The 20,622-nt window shown below is 37.4% G+C and overlaps 1 protein-coding gene across 1 annotated transcript; it reads left to right on the forward strand.

Annotated features, from left to right (window-relative positions):
• Positions 1-1,465: 1,465 nt before the first annotated feature.
• cngb3.1 (cyclic nucleotide gated channel subunit beta 3, tandem duplicate 1) lies at positions 1,466-20,544 on the forward strand. The gene is made up of 18 exons (XM_052114140.1): positions 1,466-1,582; positions 2,535-2,604; positions 3,998-4,103; positions 6,971-7,131; positions 8,175-8,474; positions 8,589-8,797; positions 8,898-8,948; positions 9,124-9,210; positions 9,345-9,409; positions 11,141-11,263; positions 13,136-13,277; positions 13,382-13,541; positions 16,328-16,425; positions 16,670-16,753; positions 16,890-17,008; positions 17,594-17,746; positions 17,867-18,017; positions 19,115-20,544. The coding sequence occupies exons 1-18, from the start codon at positions 1,466-1,468 to the stop codon at positions 19,142-19,144; spliced, it is 2,226 nt and encodes a 741-aa protein (XP_051970100.1). The 3' UTR covers positions 19,145-20,544.
• The last annotated feature ends 78 nt before the right edge of the window (positions 20,545-20,622 follow it).

A 20,622-nucleotide genomic window follows, 5' to 3' on the forward strand; every position in this document is an offset into this window, starting at 1 on the left:
TGTAAAAACATATTACATTTTTTATGATTACTATTTTAACATGTTATATAGATAGTAAAGTCATTAAAACTAAGAAAGAACACTATCGTGTTTACTAGCATGTCTAACCCATTATTTAGAAAAAATGAACAACAATTTTTGTTTTGTAAACAAATGTATGCAAGTTCTATTTGTTTACAAATCTAATTTAGATTAAAACAAATTTAAGATCAAGAAACATAAATTCAGACGAGTGTGTTAAGCTTTTTTACTGGTAGTGCATTTGATTGAAATGTGTACTTATTTATAATATATATATATAAATATATATATATTTCTCTGTACAAATGTTGTAGATATTTTGTACTAAAACCTAAATAAAGACTTATTTTGTAATTACTTATTTTAAGTGGAGAGGTTTTATTATTTATGAAACAAATTCGCTTGAATTCGACACACCTAACCATGTAGTATTTAGATACTTGCGACTACAGAGGCCTTGTGCAATACGCTCTCAGTTAGTCGAGGATTGGCGGTTTAGTGAATATGCCGTAGGATCTCAGTTAATCTCTTTAGCCTGGCAGGGACATTGAGAGATTTAATTAACTTAGTGATCTTTCTAAATGTGAACACAAATATACAGTGAAAACAGAGCAGGAATAGAATGGCTGTCGAGAATATCCCATGACTGCCTCTAAACTGACTGCACTATTAAAATGCTATCTGGCACTCTTTGAACACTGAGGAATCTGTTATTAGCCAAGACAAACCCAAAATCTTCCATATCAATGAAACATCACTGTCAGAGTTCATATAGTTTTGAATTTAGCTTTTATTTCTATTTTATTTTCAATTTGTTCTTCAAATTCATTTTTGTTTATGTCAGTTTTCACTTAATGATTTCAATATGTTTAATGGGATATAGTGGAGTTTTCATGTTTAATGAAGGAAGATTATAAAGGATTGCAATTTGTATGATGTATAGTGTATCAAAACTAAAAATGATCTGTGGTCATTTTAGTTTAGTTTGGTTTTGTTGTAGAACAGTTTTGGAGTCCATTTTAGTTTAGTTTGAGTTATTCCAAAAATCTATGTAATATAGTATAAAAATATATGAATCAAATTGTTTTGTTATTATTACTATTATTATTAGAGTAAATGAAAATGTTTTCTTTTAGTTTTTGTTAATGATAGTAAAACTATTGTGTATTTGATGGCTTTAGAAACAGAAATGTCCCTTTGTAGGGAAATCCCTCTATAATACAGTAAGGAAAGCATTGTGACTGGTTCACTGCAGGTACTAGGGCATGTGATAGGTCAGTGTGAGCTGTAATGAGCTATGGGAAAAGGGCTGTTTCTTGGAGGGAATTAATAGGGCTCTAAGAATTAATTGAAGCAGGTCGGCGTTTAGACATCAGTGACAGTTGGCTGAGGGATAAATATAGATGGAATCTCGTGCCCTTTGTAGCCAGTGCAGCCACCAGCCATGATCAGAACCCTGAAAACACTTTTATGGCCCAGAAATGCAGCAGCAGCTGCTAAGAGCCCTGGACCACCAGCACCTGCCTCAGCTTCGACCCCAGCACCTGCCCCACCTGCAAAGGTAATACCACCTGGCTTCGGCAACACTCGCCAAAATGTGCCATTTCATTAATATATTTAACATGTGTTTTTGCAGTGACTTATCATTTTAACTAATCATAGACATGTCCATTGTTCACTTATCTTGTATTGTTAAAAATTTGAATAACTGCTTTGTTTTTTATGCTGCTGAGAGAGCCAATGTAAAGTTGACCGTTTGGGTAACTAGTCTTGATTTACTGATAGATAAATCAGCAATAAAGTCATTCAGGAACACAGTTCTCAGCTTGTTTTTGATGTGTAGCCAGCATAAAGAATACGGCTTGCAGTTGACCGAATCGAGTCAAATTGAGCATTTTAATGTCAATTTTATTCATTGAAATGAATCGCAATTGCAACATACTTGTTACACCACAATAACAATATTGTTATACCATATTGGTTATTTTCATTGAAAAGATAGCGAGCCTTTAAAGTATTTATTTATGTATTATTTGGCTGTGGTAGTTAATATCAAGTTTCAATATTTTTATTCTGGTAACATTAACTGTGGTAAATATGATATAGAACAGTATATTGGTGGGAAATATGTTTATCATGATAATTGTTTTGTCAGGGTGTATATACATTTAATTAACTTTTGTATTTTACATATAAAATCACCATTTCAATTCACGGCTTCGGATGTTTCAGTAATAGTACACGGTGGTTTAAATATGATCATTTGCTTTAGCAAATCTCAGTAATTGTTCATTTAATTGACAGTAGGTGTGATATTGTTGACAGATGTATTCAAACATTTTGTGTTTTAATGAAACGGAACTAACCGATGAACTGCTTTCATAAGATACATTTTCATGTTATATCACAATCTATATGGAGGTGATACTGATCTGCCATTAACCTAAAGTTTAATTGTGATGTTATCAAAATAACAGACTGGTAAAAAAATAAAAAAACATCTGTGTTTGCAGGAGGAAATATCTGATGAAAAGAAAGATGAAGTAAGAAAACATGAGAAAAAGGAGGAGGAAAAGTCAGCTGGTGAGTCTTTTGAGATAACTTTAACCTGACTTCCTGTTCACAATCCATATTCAAAAGATGACGCACAATGCTGCTAGAGTTGTAGATACAAATTGAATAAACATCAGTGCAAGGTTAGGTGTAATAGCACAAGCCTAACTTTGAGTTTTGCAGTATCTGAATTAACTAGACATACTGTAAATCCTGTAGAACCAGGGCACAAGATACGCCTTTACACACAAATGTTACTTTCCTTTAGCATAATGGAAAACCAAGACAGGCAACATGCACAATGCTGAAAACAGCCAGTCTTATTTTCATAGAGGCCTGATAATGATTTATCCTTATAATAAAGGCACTTTAAAAAAAAAATGTGCCAGATGGAATAAGCAATTTCCATCTCCAACCATGGAGACTCATGAGACCTCTCAGTAAAGCTATACTGACTGCAGAGGTGTGATATGTTGGGTCTATATGTACAGTTGTTATGGGGTCAAAAGTGTAAGCCACAAGTGTAGGCTTTGTCCACTAATCTACAGAGCTGTACATGTGTTTGTGACATAATCCAGCTCTCAAAGTAGATGAGGCAGTTTCATTTAAGCTTTTTTTATTTCCTTCAGTGCTTTTTTGCCTTCATGAAAATGTAATGACTGTGAACAATTAAGAAAAAGAAGATAGTAAAGGAAAATCTAATAAAAACAAATTGAATGAGTAACCATATATGAAACAGGGCAGAGGGCAGGGCCGGGTCGTGATTCTACACACCCGGCCCCTTATCAGGCTAATCAAGCCTCCGAGAGGGATAAAGGCCGACTGCGGATGGTGGAGCGAGGGAGAGAGAGAGCGTTGACGGGCAGCTGTCCGTCATATGTGTTTGTTCGTGTCTTTTGGTTCAGTTTTATATTAAAACTGTGATTTATATCGTCAAGCCGGTTCTCGCCTCCTCCTTTCCGTTAGTACCCTTTTCCCTGGTGCCAAAACCCGGGAAGGAGGAGGCGAAAACTGGCTTGACGATATAAATCATAGTTTTAATATAAAACTGAACCATATTGAACCAGATGACACAAACACACACATATGATGGACAGCTGCCCGTAAACATTCTCTCTCTCTCGCACCGCCGTCCGCAGTTTGCCTTTATCCCTCTCGGAGGCTTGATTAGCCTGATAAGGGGCCGGGTGTGTAGAATCACGACTCGGCCCCGCCCTCCGCCCTTTCACAATATACATAACTGTATGCTCTTTCTTGATTATCAGAGATTCATCACATAAATGTTTGTTAGATTACCATTTATGTTTCTGTATTTCATTGTAAGTTACTGAATGTTTAGAAATTAAAATTAAATAAAGCAGATATAAAAAAAAGTTATCAAATCTACAGTATCTAACAAAAAAACATATCTGTGCATCTTCAGAACCAGCTCCAGCCCCTGCCACAGCTCCTACTCCCGCCCAAGAGCTCCCTAAACCAGAGGCAAAACCAGCGGATACAGCAAATCATGGAGCAGAAACTGCAAAGTGGTAAGAGTTCAGTATAAATGATGATCAGGCCAAGTTCAATGATCTAACTATATGGCTGTAGAGTCAGAGATACGTGGAAGCTGGATCCCGCCACTGTATAATAAATACCAATTAAGCAGAGGTTGGTGTCTTGATCTTGTGGTCTTGGTCTCAAGACGTCTTGAGATCATATAAATGCGGTCTTGGTCTGGACCTGGGTCTCGGCTTATGGTCTTATGGTGAAGACATACACTCACCTAAAGGATTATTAGGAACACCATACTAATACTGTGTTTGACCCCCTTTCACCTTCAGAACTGCCTTAATTCTACGTGGCATTGATTCGAAAAGGTGCTGAAAGCATTCTTTAGAAATGTTGGCCCATATTGATAGCATCTTGCAGTTGATGGAGATTTGTGGGATGCACATCCAGGGCACAAAGCTCCCGTTCCACCACATCCCAAAGATGCTCTATTGGGTTGAGATCTGGTGACTGTGGGGGCCATTTTAGTACAGTGAACTCATTGTCATGTTCAAGAAACCAATTTGAAATGATTTGAGCTTTGTGACATGGTGCATTATCCTGCTGGAAGTAGCCATCAGAGGATGGGTACATGGTGGCCATAAAGGGATGGACATGGTCAGAAACAATGCTCAGGTAGGCCGTGGCATTTAAACGATGCCCAATTGGCACTAAGGGGCCTAAAGTGTGCCAAGAAAACATCCCCCACACCATTACACCACCACCACCAGCCTGCACAGTGGTAACAAGGCATGATGGATCCATGTTCTCATTCTGTTTACGCCAGATTCTGACTCTACCATCTGAATGTCTCAACAGAAATCGAGATTCATCAGACCAGGCAACATTTTTCCAGTCTTCAACTTTCCAATTTTGGTGAGCTCTTGCAAATTATAGCCTCTTTTTCCTATTTGTTGTGGAGATGAGTGGTACCCGGTGGGGTCTTCTGCTGTTGGAGCCCATCCGCCTCAGGGTTGTGCGTGTTGTGGCTTCACAAATGCTTTGCTGCATACCTCGGTTGAAACGAGTGGTTATTTCAGGCAAAGTTGCTCTTCTATCAGCTTGAATCAGTCGGCCCATTCTCCTCTGACCTCTAGCATCAACAAGGCATTTTCGCCCACAGGACTGCCGCATACTGGATGTTTTTCACTTTTCACACCATTCTTTGTAAACCCTAGAAATGGTTGTGCATGAAAATCCCAGTAACTGAGCAGATTGTGAAATACTCAGACCGGCCCGTCTGGCACCAACAACCATGCCACGCTCAAAATTGCTTAAATCAACTTTCTTTCCCATTCTGACATTCAGTTTGGAGTTCAGGAGATTGTCTTGACCAGGACCACACCCCTAAATGCATTGAAGCAACTGCCATGTGATTGGTTGTTTAGATAATTGCATTAATGAGAAATTGAACAGGTGTTCCTAATAATCCTTTAGGTGAGTGTAAGTGTATTACCAGTGCACTAAATGTGATAAGTATTTCAACCACTAGTAGGCATGGCATCTTCACCATTACTGAGAAGTTATTGTAAGTGCAACAACTATGGTCTAACCACTCAAAGTGATCATTAGTGATGCATGGTTATATCTGGCATGTAGAGGCCGTGACTTTACCCGCGGTAGCCGCGGGACTCAATAAGCTTGTTACGTTGTGGAAGTTATGAGCGAGAGTGGCTGTTATTCTTATGAGTTGCTGGCGGGAGTAGGGCTGCACGATTATGACTAAAATCATAATTTAAGATTATTTCCCTGGATATTGTAATCACTATTATTAATATTGATTAATATAAATGTATTGCGTTCCGTATTATTTATGTAGCTACACATCCCAAACAAGCTGAGAACTGTGTTCCTGAATTATTTCATTGCTATTCTATGTATCAGTAAAGAAAGTTCACATTGTTCCTTTTAGCAGCATGAAAAACAGCATTAATGGGTGTACATGCTGTAAAAATCAGACCAATGTCATGGAGACCTCTACTGTGGTGGAAAGCCACAGAAGGGAAAGAAGATTCTTCAAATATAAATTCAGCATCTTGGATAATTAAAATGTACTGCCTGGTTCTTGGACTCACAGACCGTGGTCTGGGTCTTGAAGGGTCTAGTCTTGGTCTTCATCTGGGTCTTGAGGGTGTCTAATCTGGGTCTGGATCTTAGGGGGTCTGGTATTGGTTTGGGTCTAGGTCTTGGAGGGACTTGTCTTGACTACACCTGACTTATCTCACAATTGTGAGATCGCAATTTTGTTGCTATGTCATTTCATTATTGGATGTTATAGAGCAGATCTTTGTTGTCAACTTCTAAACAATGCTTTGCAACATGTGCGACTCCAAAAGTAGCTGAAAGGAGATTATGGGATCTGCTGTATTTACCACTTAAGAAGATCATTGGAATGTTGTCACATGAAAACAGGAACTTTTTCCTTGTTGTTAATGTGATGCTCAACATAGTATTGATTTCAATTAACTATGCAAAGAATGATAATGCTAATATTATGCTAATATGTTTTCTATGAACTTATGTATCTATTGTAAAGAAAGATACTCATGAAATGTCTTGGCATTACTGTGCGGTTTGGACAACAGCCCTATACAATTTGTGCTAAGTTTAGTATTACTTATTTTGACTCAGCTAAGCAATAAACAAGATGGACACCATCAAACACTCAAAATAGTGTGTATGAAATAAAAAGAATTGGCATTATAGACATACAGTATATAGTCAGTATTAGGACTTACACGTTCTGGTTGGATGTGCTTTGATCCAGGGTTAATTGGTGATTGGGAGAAACAATTGAGATATTAAAGAGAGTTTATTTGTACATTTTCTGTGGCTTACCCTAATTAAATTTGCCATTTTCATGTAGTGAGGACAATGCATCCCCACCCCCTCAACCCATTGTCATCAACCAGTATTCCGACAACCATCTGCGAGACATTGTGAAGAGATTACGGGATAGATCAGAGCTTTATAAGGAGAAAGTCATAGACCCCTATGCATCATCCCCAGAGCGCAGCCCTCCTGTCAGTAAGTATAAATATCACCCTACCTTCCTGAGTCCCTCAAAATTTTGCTGTTTGACAGAAACAAGCAGGTTCTTCTCAACAATTTGTAACGTGTCTGTAATGATTCATTATTTTATTTGTAAGAATTAACTGACTGTTTGACTTGTCCACCCTGCTGGAAAAGCCAGGTTTATTTGGTACAAGATGGTCTTCCCAGGTCAAAACCAGATCCAAATTCCAGTCAAATATCTTGACCATTTATCCATCTGTCCATCTATCCATCCATCCATCCATCCATTCACCAACCCATCTTTCCATCCATCCATCCATCTTTCCACCAACCCATCCATCTATCCATCTGTCCATCCATCCAAGCCATCCTCCAAACATCCATCTATCCATCTGTTCGTTCATCCATCCATCATCAACACAGCCATCCATTCATCCAAGCCATTATCCATAAACCAACCTATCCATCTGTCCATCCATCTATCCATTGGTCTGTCCATCAATCCTTCCATCCATCATCTATCCATCTGCCCTTCCAAGCCATCATCCATCCATCTAACAATCTTTCCACCCATCTAAGCCATGATCATCCACCAACCCATCCTTCTATCCATCCGTCTGTCCATTTATCCATCCATCCACCCACCCACCCACCCACCAACCCATCCATCCATTCATCCATCTATCCAAGCCATCATGCATCTTCCAACCCATCCATCCACACACTAACCCATCCATCCGCCTGTAACAGATAAGGACAGGCAAGGAGGAGGTGGGAACTGGCTGAACAGTAAACATAAACTTTAATTATATAAAAGAACTTAAAACAACTTACAACTTAAGGACACAGAGCCGCATGCGTCTCTTTCTCGAACTGGCGTCTCCGGCAGCCCCTTATCCCACTGATCAGCTGATTTAGCACCGGCTGTACTCCATCACAGCCTGGCCACGCCCTCCTCCTCGTCACACCCTCATCTGTCCTCTTGACATTATTGTTAATTTATTTGATGTGGATTCATTTTTGTACCCTACTGAACTTGGTCTTTCGATTTCCAGCACCCATTTATCGAAAGCAAGATTGGATCAGAAAGCAGGAAGAGGAGAGAATAAAACGAGAAGAGGCTGAACAGAAGAAAAAAGAGGAGGATGTTAAGAAAGCTGCTGCAAAGAAAGAAAAGGAGGAAAAAGAAAGGAAGGAGAAGGAAGAAAAGCTGCAAGCTGAGAAGGTGAAAGCAGAGAAAGAGGCAGAGGAGGCCATGTGCCCCAAAATCAAATGCACATGCATAGACATACTGCTCCAACCTATAGAAGACAAGATGGACACATACTTAGGGACAACTATCGATCCGTTCACAGGTGGGACATTATGAGAAATTAAGGCTTGAGAATTGTCGCTTGAAATGTGACATTGCTAGAGGAAATTGCCTTAACATTGTATCAATCCCTGTTTTTTCTCTATTCTACCATCAGATCGTCGATATATCAAATGGCTTAGTGTCGTAACGGTCGCTTTTAACTACAACATATGGTTTGCCACGGCACGTTTGTGTTTTCCATACCACACTCCTCAGACGATTCCTGTCTGGATCATTCTTGATGTCCTTGCCGATATAGTGAACATTGTTGACATTACCATCTTTCAGCCACGCTTACAGTTTGTGAAAGCGGGAGACATCATAGTAAGTCAACACTTAGATCATTTTATAGAAACAAGGAAGGTCATCATTGAAATTCCCACTATGAGAAATGCCTAAGAAAATAAAAAAATTCCTTACACAGAAGGACAGAGTACTGGCAAAACAGAAGTACAGAGAATCTACCAGGTTTCAGGTGGGTAAAATGTAGATATACACACCAATATATGCTGTATATGAATGCTATGATTGACCAATCCAAAATTAAGTATTGCAGAGACCCGTGTAAGATTTCATAAATTATTTTATAAGTTGTTTTTGTGTTTTGTGGTCGTACTTTGTGATTTTTCTACTTCTCTTGCTCTGAACAGGCTGACCTGATAAGTATTATCCCATTTGACTTGCTGTGTTTTCACTTTGGATTTACTTCAATCTTCAGAATTAACAGATTTATTCGGGTCAGTACCACCACCACCACTCCAGTAAACATCTTCAATATGGATTTTGTTCACATCACCTGTGTAGTTGTTTTTGGTTACACAGCATGTGTATTTGAGCTCTGAATAATATGAATATTCCCTTTGCATTTCAGTACCAATCATTTTTTGAGTTCAGTGATCGCCTGGAAAGCATAATGGCCAAGGCTTATATCTGGAGGTACGTCTGAACAATTTACCTTTAAAGCATTATACCTCAAAACAACTATGAGATATATACCAGAAAAGGCCTGGACTAGCTTTCAAACTTGTTTGAATAGTTTCTTGCCTGTGCAAAACCCTCCAGCATGATGCCAGGTGTTGTGGGTGGTTGCCAGGGAGTCACTATGTGTTTGCTAAACTGTTCCAAGTGCATTGCTATGTGGTTGCTAGGGTTTAATGGTGCAGTTAAAACACTAGAATTCCAAACTGACTAAATTTACTAAAATACTACACCGACTGCTGCAGTATTAGATCATTTTTTTTATATGATTCTGCATCAAGAAATGTTGCATCAAACCTTAAACATTACCATTGTTAAAGTCATAATCATTAGCATTAGTTCAGTTTTCTGTCAGCTGTGTACGAGTCATCAACAAGCTGCAGATACATCATGTTGTAAACTGAACAAAGTGTTTATCACAGTAAATTTTCAGAATCACACCATTTCCTGTTGTCCAAAAATGAGGATTCTCTCTTTTTAGTAGAACATGACAAGCATTGATCCTGAAGAAAATCGCTGCATTACACATTCCTTTGCCAATAAATGCACGTTGTGGATGTAGCTTTCTGTGACATGATTTATGACATTTTTGGAAACTATATATAATTACTACATACACATGAATGATTAATCCAGGAAATACTATATCAAGGTAAAAAGTACATTTCTCAGATGTTTTCCCAGACTTCACTGAATTATTGTTAGGTATGATTCAATAATAATACAGATTTAATGCCGATGGGCTTTCACTTAGAAGCTGATCTGTAATTAAAACAAATAATTAAAATACAATTATTAAATAATTAAAATAAAATAATTCACGTAAGATGATGTTTTGTCCAAACATGCCAAACATGTATGTGCTATTTAGGCTATTAACTGATTTTAGACGACCAGATGTATATTTTAAATATTTTTTGCGGATATATTAATATTGAGAATACATTTGTGGGAAAATACGTTATTTTATATAGGCTATTGTGTCTTATGCTTGCTATGATTTTATGCTGATAATTCCCTCACAGGGGGAAAAAAATATTTTCAATATATATAGCTTATCTTTCTTGTGATATCTGGCAAAAAAAAATCCCTTTTGGGGGCTAAAAACACTTCAAAAGAATCATCCTCAGCAACTGATGTTGCATGTAACTTTTTCATAGTCTGTATATGTAGCAGAAGTATCCAGCAGAGGCTCTTGATCCAACTGGCTGAGCATATGTCCCGGACAAGCAATTAATTGCAGAATTTACAAGATCAAACCAACTTTGAGAATTCTGATATGTACAACACAAGACCTCAAAAGAATGGTTACATTTGATATGATAAGATAAAATAAATTATGTGCATTCTTCCTTGGCTCTGCTTATTTCTTCATCAGTGATAATGCAGTATGTTCATTTCCAGATACATTGTAGTAAGTCATCCCAAAATTACAGTACGGGACTTTTTTTATTGTCTCTATTGAGGTAACTGGGATTTTAAAGAATTTTGGTAAAAGAGGAAAAATAAAATAGATGACAACACTCTGAAGCACAGCATTGTCAATTTCTGACTAATCAAAGTTCAAACTCACCCAGCAATAAAAAAAAAAAAAAGGATTTAGTTAAACAGTTAGAGGACTTTTTTTTTTCATTGACTAGCAATGCCCCTGCTCTTAATGAATGTGAATATCTAAAATGTCTTTTTCAGAGTTGGCCGCACTACTGGATATCTCCTCTTCTGTCTACATATCAACTCCTGCCTGTATTACATAGCATCAGAATACGAGGGACTGGGCAGCACTAGATGGACGTACGATGGAAAAGGAAACGCGTAAGAGCTTGTTTCTTAGTTTCAGGAGATTTGCATTGAAAAAGTATACAGTTTCTGTTAACATTTTTTAAACAAATAGCGGAGGTGCCTGACCATACGATGGAAATGAAACGCGTATATCAACTCATTGATATTATTTAAAAAATAATGTGTGTATATATATATATATACACTTTTATTAGTTACACATGTGCATCTACTTATTCATGCGATTATCTAATCAGCCAATCGTGTGGCAACAGTGTACAGCATAAATTCATTCTGATATGGCTCATCAACCATCAGAATGGGGAAAGAATGTGATCTCAGTGATTTAGACAATGACATGATTGTTGGTGCCACATGGGCTGGTTTGAATATTTCTGTAACTGCTGATCTTCTGGGATTTTCACGTGCAACAGTCTCTAAAGTGTAAAGAGAAAGGTGCGAAAAACAAAATAATTCCAGTGAGCGGCAGTTCTGAGGATGGAAATGCCTTGTTAATGAGAGAGGTCATCAGAGAATAAGCAGACTGGTTCGAGCAGACAGAAAGGCTACGGTAACTCAGAAAAACATTCTGTACAATTGTAGTGAGCAGAATAGCATCTCAGAATGCACAACACATCGAACCTTGAGGCGGATGTGCTATAACAGCAGAAGACCACGTTGGGTTCCACATATGTCAGCCAAGAACAGAAAACAGAGGCAGCAGTGAGCCTACCATTTGTGTACCTCAGCAGAAATCCAGATTTGTCAGACCAGGCAATGTTTTTCCAATCAACTGTCCAGTTTTGGGAAGCATGTGCCCACTGCAGCCTGTTTCCTGTTCTAAGCTGACAGTAGTGTAACCTGGAGGGGCTGTAGCCCATCCGCCTAAATGTTGGACATGTTGTGTGTTCAGAAAACCCTTTTCTGCATAACACTGTTTTAACACGTGTTTACTTGGGTTGCTGTCACCATTCTGTCAGCTTGGAACAGTCTGGCCATTCTCCTCTGACCTCTGTCATTAATAAGCCGTTTTCGCCCACAGATCTGCCGCTCGCTGGATGTTTCATGTTTTCACCACAGAAATACTCAAACCAGCCCATCTGTCACCAACAGTCTAAATCACTGAGATCATATTTTTTTTCCCATTCTGATGGTTGAAACTGAAGCTCCTGACCCATATCTGCATGATTTTATATATTACACTGCTCCCATTCTATTGGCTGATTAGATAATCGCACAAATATGTAGATGTACAGGTGTACACAATTAAGTGGCCGGTGAGTGTATATGTATATGTCTGTTCAAAATGCAATACAAATAATTAATTTCTTACATAAATTCCTGATATTAGCAATTGAATTACAACTAGTAAAAATGCACATTTTTGATATTTGGACTTTGATTTTCAATAGTGGCAATGTTCATTTCAGAGATGTACAGTATAACTGTAACAAGGGAAAAAAGCCTTTTAAAGATTACTTTTCAATATATTGATATTTGATATTTCCATATATCTGAAATACCAAATCTAACATGCTGAAATAAATGTATAGATTTAAAAAATTAGCATTTTCACTTTGCAATTATTGATTTAAAAATGTATATTTTTCCTTTAGTATTAAGTACATCGATGATATGTGAAATTGGAATTTTAACTAGTAAGAAATTAATTATTCATACAGATATAAAAAATTCTATATTCTACTTGTTGAAATTCCATTTTTGATATCAAGAGCATTGATGCCATTTTTTATGTAAAAAAATGTACATTTTACTAGAGCAAAATTAATAACTCATATCTAGAATCACCATATTCACTAGTGAAAATGTAATTCTATAATTCATATCCTGCACATGATTAAATATCAGAAGGGCTTGTTATTTACAAATGTGTTTTTTGCAAAGGTATCTCCGCTGCTATTATTTTGCCACTCGAACACTGATCACTATTGGAGGTTTACCTGAGCCCCACACACTCTTCGAGATCATCTTCCAGCTGGTGAACTTCTTCACAGGAGTCTTTGTCTTCTCCAGTTTGATTGGACAGGTGAAAGAAAATCACAAAACACGTGACGCTGAATAATAATAAATTTACACCATTGGAAGTTGTTACCTGTGGAACCCCTGACCTAGTTCTCTGTTTAATTACAGATGAGAGATGTAATTGGTGCAGCCACGGCAGGTCAGACCTACTTCCGTGCATCTATGGATGCTTGTGTGGCATATATGAACACCTACACCATCCCCAAACTGGTGCAGAATAGAGTGCGCACCTGGTACAACTACACCTGGGACTCTCAGGGCATGCTGGGTAAGAACTTGCTTACCAGAATAGCTATGCCCAATAATTAAAGCAATGATACAGTCATTTGTAAATATATACAGATGTGCTCTTTCCTAAAGGAATGCCAAATGGAATTTTTATCAGAGTTTGAAATCAAACCTAATGAATCATCTTAAGATTCAATTAAGATACTAAATAAACTGAAATTCTGATCAAAATAATAGAGGAAAAGTGTATTTTGTTTCAGGTCATTCAGTGTGGATTCTTAGAGGATACTTTTTTCTTCTTCCTAGCAAACGTCTTAAACCAGTCTATGATAGTTTGCTAGTCTTAGCTGGTATCCGAGACTGATCTTGTTTTAGAGGGGGTTTGCTACTTTTTAGGCTGGGAGACTAGCTTAAACCAGCTAAGACCAAAACAAACTAAACAATTTTAGGCTGGTTTAACCTGTTTTTATTATTATTATTATTATTATTTAGGAAAGTTTAATTAGGAGATTCCACATGCATTCAAAAATGAAAATTCTCTCACCATTTAATCAACCTCATGCCACCCCAGATGTGTATAACTTTCATTCTTCTGCTTCTTTTTAGAATAATATCTCCGCTCTGTAGGTCCATACAATGCAAGTAAATGGTGGAAAGAACTTTGAAGTCCAAAAAGCACATAAAGGCAGCATAAAAGCCATCCATGACTCCAGTGGTTAAATCCATGTCTTCCAAAATGACATGATAGGTGTTGATAAGAAACAGATCAATGTTTATGTCATTTTTACTATAAATTCTCCTCCCTGCCCAGGAGTTGGTGAAATGAAGGGAGAATGTGAAACACCATAAGCAAAAGAAGACGACTGTGGAAGTGAAAGTGGAGATTTAAAGTGAAAAAATATTGATCTGTTTCTCACCCATACCTATCAAATCCCTTCTGAACACTGATGTGCACAGAACGGGGGCAGTAGGGGTGTAATCGTTCACAAATCTACGGGTATCCTTTTGGTCATCCAGAAAAAGGGGAGAAATTGTAATAATTAAATTAAAATAGTTAAAATTAGGATCGAAGTGCTGTTACCTCAGACAAGTAACAGGTCAGATAAAAAGTCCACTCCATGTATTGTGCTGTAAGTTATAAAATACTTATGTTATAAATATTTTTTAAAGAATAATACTTGATTGCTACCACATTTACGACATTGCGTACCTCTAGTGTAGACAGATTTATTAATTATAATGTGAGTGGTCGTTTCACTTTCAGTGATATAAATTTAATTAGTCTATTATAGAATATTGACATAGAATGAAGGAGCTGTCTGTTTCAGCCAAAGCCAGTTTGGTTTTGTTGAAACTAATAAGCCATTAGACTAATTATTTCAGAAAAATACCATTAGGCTACCACAGTATTATTGCTCCCTATATGCATATTATGCAATCTGCCAAGGAGGCACATCATGCCCTAGGGGGGCACCAGAAACACTGGCTGCCCTTACTCGCATGTTACACGTTATTCAAGGATCCTGTAGCATTTGCGGAACACAGTTGATCTCCTCGAGTCCTCATGCTTGCACTTTCTCACCACGCCTTCGCACCGTGCACCACGTTACCAGGGCAATGCCATGGTACAGGATGATTGATCATGTTCATATTTCATGATTATGTCATTGTGCTCCAAGGTACTATGAAAAATTCCATGGCTTTACTATGACACATGTGGAAAAACACTGGGTTATCACAGACCATGTCTGAAAATAAAGAAATAAACAAGTGTATTACCATGGTGCTTTTTGTGAGAAATATAACAGAATAGGCTATTATTTGTGATAAAGGAAAAATGGACAACATTATCTACAGTATATATATATATATATTTCCACTGAGAAAGCTGATCTTCAGAAAGCTGACAGCATCTCTGCTTGGGTGTGGCAACAGGTGATTGCACACGCTCTGTCTGTCTCTCTCTCTCTCTCTCACACACACACATGCGCGCGCACACACACACACACACGCATCCATCCATCCTTGTTTATCCAATAACTTGGTAGAAACAGTACAAGCCGTGATACTATTTCTGAAGTGATATTTTTAATTACTAACGTAGGCTTGGATGCATCATTTGTTTTGAACCAGCAACGGCAGATTCTGATCCGTCGCGCAAGAAAGTAGTTTCATGCACAAATGTGTTTTATGACCATACTCAGTTTTTCCTATTTATTTAAAATGTACTTGTTCATTGAACTGTAATATATAAGCAATATCACACTCGCAATCATGCTATATGGCCCTAAATCAGCACTGCTGTGAATACCTATGGCTGAATCACAGTAGTGCTGATGTAGGGCCATGTTGCACTCTTCCGATATTGCTTAAATATATGTATATGTATGTATATATATATATATATATATATATATACAAGAAAATGGTTAAATACTCAAAAAGCAAAGAATTTAGTTAAGTATTTATAATTACTACTCATTTAAAAAAACAAAAAAAACAGTGCCCTTTTTTTTTTATCCATCCGCCCCGTCCCTGCTAAGGTCTGTGCACGTCACTGCTTCTGAAGATATGGATTTAACCACTGGAGTCATTTTTCTGTCAACATTCAACATGGAGTCAAAATTCTGGCCACCATTCACTCACATTGTAGGTATTGATTGGTTGTATATTTGTTTGTGTTCAGCAGAAGAAAGAAAGTCATACACATCTGGAATGGCATGTGGGTGAGTAAACGATGAGAGAATTATCCCTTTAAGATGGCCTCTGTGTAGATGGAAAACGTATTTGAATCACTTTAAGAAATCTCTAATGATGTCTCCACAGATGAGTCAGAGCTGTTAGACAAGATGCCTCTGGTCATGAGAACGGCCATCGCTATCGACGTCAACCTCGCCACTTTCCAAAAGATCGACCTCTTCAAAGTAAGAGTTATAAATGTGTAAAAAAAAAAAAAAAAAAGGCAGAAACTATGATAAATGGGGGCTAGGCCCATCTAGATTTGCCTGGGTTTCTTTTTTTCTCAGGTATATTGTGATTGAAAAATCAAATTATGCTGTGGCCTAGTAGTTAGGGTAGTTGTGATCAAACCCAGTTTAGGACCCCATTGTTTCTACACTTTCCTCCTATAATAAAAAAATATTTAAATTATAAAATGTATCTCACTAGGGTTGCGACAACCAGATGCTCGTAGATATGTTGCTACGTCTGAAATCCATTGTGTACCTGCCAGGAGACTTTGTGTGTAAGAAGGTGAGAATATCAGATATCATAAATCAGAATATCTACAGTCATAAATTCCTCCACACCCCCTGATATTTACCACAGCTTGTAGACTGAATATTATGATTCAGCTTCACAGAAAATCTTCTCTTATCATTCCATGCAGGGTGACATTGGAAGAGAAATGTATGTTATTAAGGCAGGAGAGGTGCAGGTCATCGGTGGACCGGACAATAAGATTGTGTTTGTGACACTGAAAGCAGGCTGTGTGTTCGGAGAGATCAGGTAGGAATCTGTTTTTATGATTAAAATCAACGGGAAATGGAAAATGCAACCCATTTTAGAATCAGATAATTTATAATTAGATTTTGATTCAACTTTATTGTCTTTGTGCAAGGAACAGGTGCAGGGCCGTAGCAGTTGTGCAGTGTCAATGTGTAATGGACATATAGTGTATGAGCTTCAGGACCAGTGTCCGGTGTGCACAATAGAGTTATACAATGTGCAAAAGGGCAGTAGTCATATCATTCCTTAATCAGACATTTTAGAGGGAACTTCTGTGGGAATTGATTGGATTCATTGGGAATTGGTTGGATTGTAAAACATGGGTGTTGCATACCAGAATGGAGCCAGCTGGTTGGAGAAGTGAGGCCGAAAATTAGAGTGATAAGTGAAGTTGTTTCAGAGTCAGAGCAAGTTAATTGATCGTCATATTAAATTAGGAAGACCTTCCTTGAAATAACGTGCAACAGTGAATAATGCACAATTAGACCAGGAGCATGCATTAAGAAAGTAAATAGTCAATTTAGATTTCATTTCTACTTTAAAAGGCTTCAAATATTCAATTTCTAAAATGTTTGATTTTATCAGTCTCTTACAGTCAGCAAAAGATGGAGGCAATAGAAGAACTGCAAATGTAGCTGCTCATGGATTCGCCAATCTGTTTGTGCTGGACAAGAAAGATCTGAATGATATCTTGGTCCACTATCCTGAGTCCCAGAAAGTGCTGGCTAAGAAGGGACGGTGAGTTAAAGTGGAATTGAGCACCACACTTAGACATAAATATGCAACGTGCTGTTTCATCAATGACATATTTGAAACACAATGACTAAAATAAGGGACTATTCATTGTCGGTTCATCAGGAAGCTGATGAAAGCCAAAGGGAAAGTTGCTGTCCAAGATGATGGAGAAAAGAAGAAAGGACTGGCAATGTTTGGAACCAAACCTCCCACTCCTAAAATGCTGCGTGCTTTTGGAGGCTTTGGGAAGGGAGGATTACTGGAGAAACTTAGGGTATGGGATGTTCACACTTTAAAAATAAAATGATATAGAGGTAAAATGGTTAAAACATATGAAATAATGAAATGCAATATGTCATCTGCCATTGAATTTGCTGCATGTTTGGGATACTGTAAATAAATGTACTCAGGGGCTCAAAGGAACACTAATCTCACCCATCAACATGAAACAACATAATATTAGATGTAACTTAAAACATGACTGTAACCCCCAATAACTTTTAAATGTTAAGTAATAACACCCCCAAACAGTCCCCAAAACCTGCACAGATGTACCTCATTAATTATGCAATGACAACAGCCAATAGCAAGTCCTCAAGCATAAACAACAACAACAGACATTACAGTATATTCCTGGTAAGGACATATAGTCGTAGACTCGTAGAACGACCATATTGCACAATGTTATCAAGCTTATCGAGTAAAATAACGTTTTTTGGGGGTTTCGTTATTCTTCTTTCAAGACGGAAATTTGGCTTAATTCACATTAAGACAAGATAGATATCAAAGATCAGTCATAAAGTCAGCAGCACAAGACAAAGTGGGATAATTAACAATTATCGCTGTGTGTCCTATTATTGGAGATGAGGAAATAACTTTAATCCTTACTTCTTCAAGTCACACAATGTCGAATGCAATATGCTGCTTTAAAAATGTTTAAAACACAGGGCATATTGTGCTTGCAATACACATACAATAAAATGGCTGTCAAATGATTTAGACACATAAAAAGAGGGACCGATACACAAGAACACGCAGTTGAACAATACAGTTTTCCAGTAGTATCCGAAACCGAAGACAGCTGCCTCTTCAAAGGTACGGTATGTGTGGACTGTGAATATAATGCAGTCTCTCTCTGTGCTGGTGGTGCGGAAGCAGCTTTAGTTAGATTACTACAGCATTCTAACTGTGTATGTTGATAAATAACTAGTCAGTCACCGTGATTTTGACCATCTTGGAAGCTGGTCTGGTATGAATTAGCCATATAAAAATATATATATATATTATATATATATATCTATGGCCATATTGACTGCGGAATGTTGTTGTGATGATGATCTGAAATTACAGTATACTTTCTCTTTTTTTCAGGCTCATCAAGCAGCAGAGAAACAAAATTAGGAAATCTATCCATTCATATATCCGGCTATCTGTCCATTACATCATTCATCCTGTCTGTCCATTACATCATATGGAGTGGTGGTGGTGTAGTGGCTAAAGCACAGGGCTGTTAATCAGAAGGTCGTTGGTTCGATCCCCACAGCCACCACCATTGTGTCATTGAGCAAGGCACTTAACTCCAGGTTGCTCCGGGGTTGTCCCTGTAATAAGGGCTCTGTAAGTCGCTTTGGATAAAAGCGTCTGCCAAATGCATAAATGTAAATGTAAATTCATCCATCCATCTGACCACATCATGCTACACATGATGAACACGAGGTTCATCTATCTCTCTATCCATCCCTCTGCTATCCATCCATACAACAACCATCCCATCCAAACATCTGTCCAATAATGCACATCATTTGCAGAGAAAACTTTTTTACATTCTGAATTTTACTTTTTTATTTTATTCTATTTTATTTTTTCACAACAAACGAAACTGCAGAGAAAATCCTGTAAAAGTAGAAAATGCACTCAGGAAGGCACAAAGACAAAACAATTGTTTTATCTTGCTGGTTGTGATTGTATAAAACAGACAACAAAACTGTGATTTAAACAGTAATCTTGACTGTTTCAATAATCTTGGACTGATCATTCAACCAGATAAGGTTGTTTTTTGATTTTCAGAGGGACAATATGTAGGAGCAAACTGTTTAGTGACAGTCACTGTCCACTCATTATTCAACCTGATTATTCTAAAAAATTATTTAGAGGAAAAAATATTGTGGAGAAAAACATTACCTTGCGGTTCAGGGCTTCTATAACTGGTGGTTGTGATTCTAAACAACAGACTACAAAAGTGTGACTCAACTGTAAAATTGACTGTTAAGTGACAGTCACTCTCCACTATCAATCTTGGACTTAACCTGATTCAACTTGATTATTATAATCTTTTTCGGAGGAAACAAAAAAGTGGAGCCCTTCTAAATGTAGGGAATGGGCTCAGGAAGGCGCTAAGACAAAAACAATTACTTGGTGGTTTAGGGCTTCTGCAACTGGTGGTTGAGATTGTAAACAACTGACTACAAAACTGTGATTTAACCAGTAAAATGTACTGTTAATGAGACACTACATTACACTTATTATCTTGTACTTATTATTCAACCACATTAGTTTATTTATTTTTTCAGAGGGAAAAATATTGCTAAGAAAACCCCATAAGAGTAAATAGGCTCAGCAAGTCATTTAGACGAATAATAATAATTCACCTAGCGGTTCATGGCTTCCTGTTGGTTATAGTATATACAACAGTCTACAAAACTGTTTAGTGACAGACACTGTCCACTAATAATCTTGCACTCATTATTCAACCAGTGTAGTAAGTGACTTTTTTGATGTTGTTGTTTTTGCTTTGTTCACTGTAAATAGCTCAATGTTTTTCATATAAATCAAATTTGTATTATATACCCTGCACTCTGTCATCTTATATATATATATAT

The sequence above is a fragment of the Xyrauchen texanus genome, chromosome 41 (assembly GCF_025860055.1).
Source record: "Xyrauchen texanus isolate HMW12.3.18 chromosome 41, RBS_HiC_50CHRs, whole genome shotgun sequence".
In the NCBI taxonomy this organism is placed as follows: Eukaryota; Metazoa; Chordata; class Actinopteri; order Cypriniformes; family Catostomidae; genus Xyrauchen; species Xyrauchen texanus.

Bases quoted from the DNA above. Each gene is read 5' to 3' on its own strand.
- cngb3.1 (XM_052114140.1), top strand. From the start codon at position 1,466: ATGATCAGAACCCTGAAAACACTTTTATGGCCCAGAAATGCAGCAGCA. The intron at 17,009-17,593 runs GTAGGAATCTGT...TGATTTTATCAG, and splicing joins TGTGTGTTCGGAGAGATCAG to TCTCTTACAGTCAGCAAAAG. The intron at 18,018-19,114 runs GTATGGGATGTT...TCTTTTTTTCAG, and splicing joins GATTACTGGAGAAACTTAGG to GCTCATCAAGCAGCAGAGAA.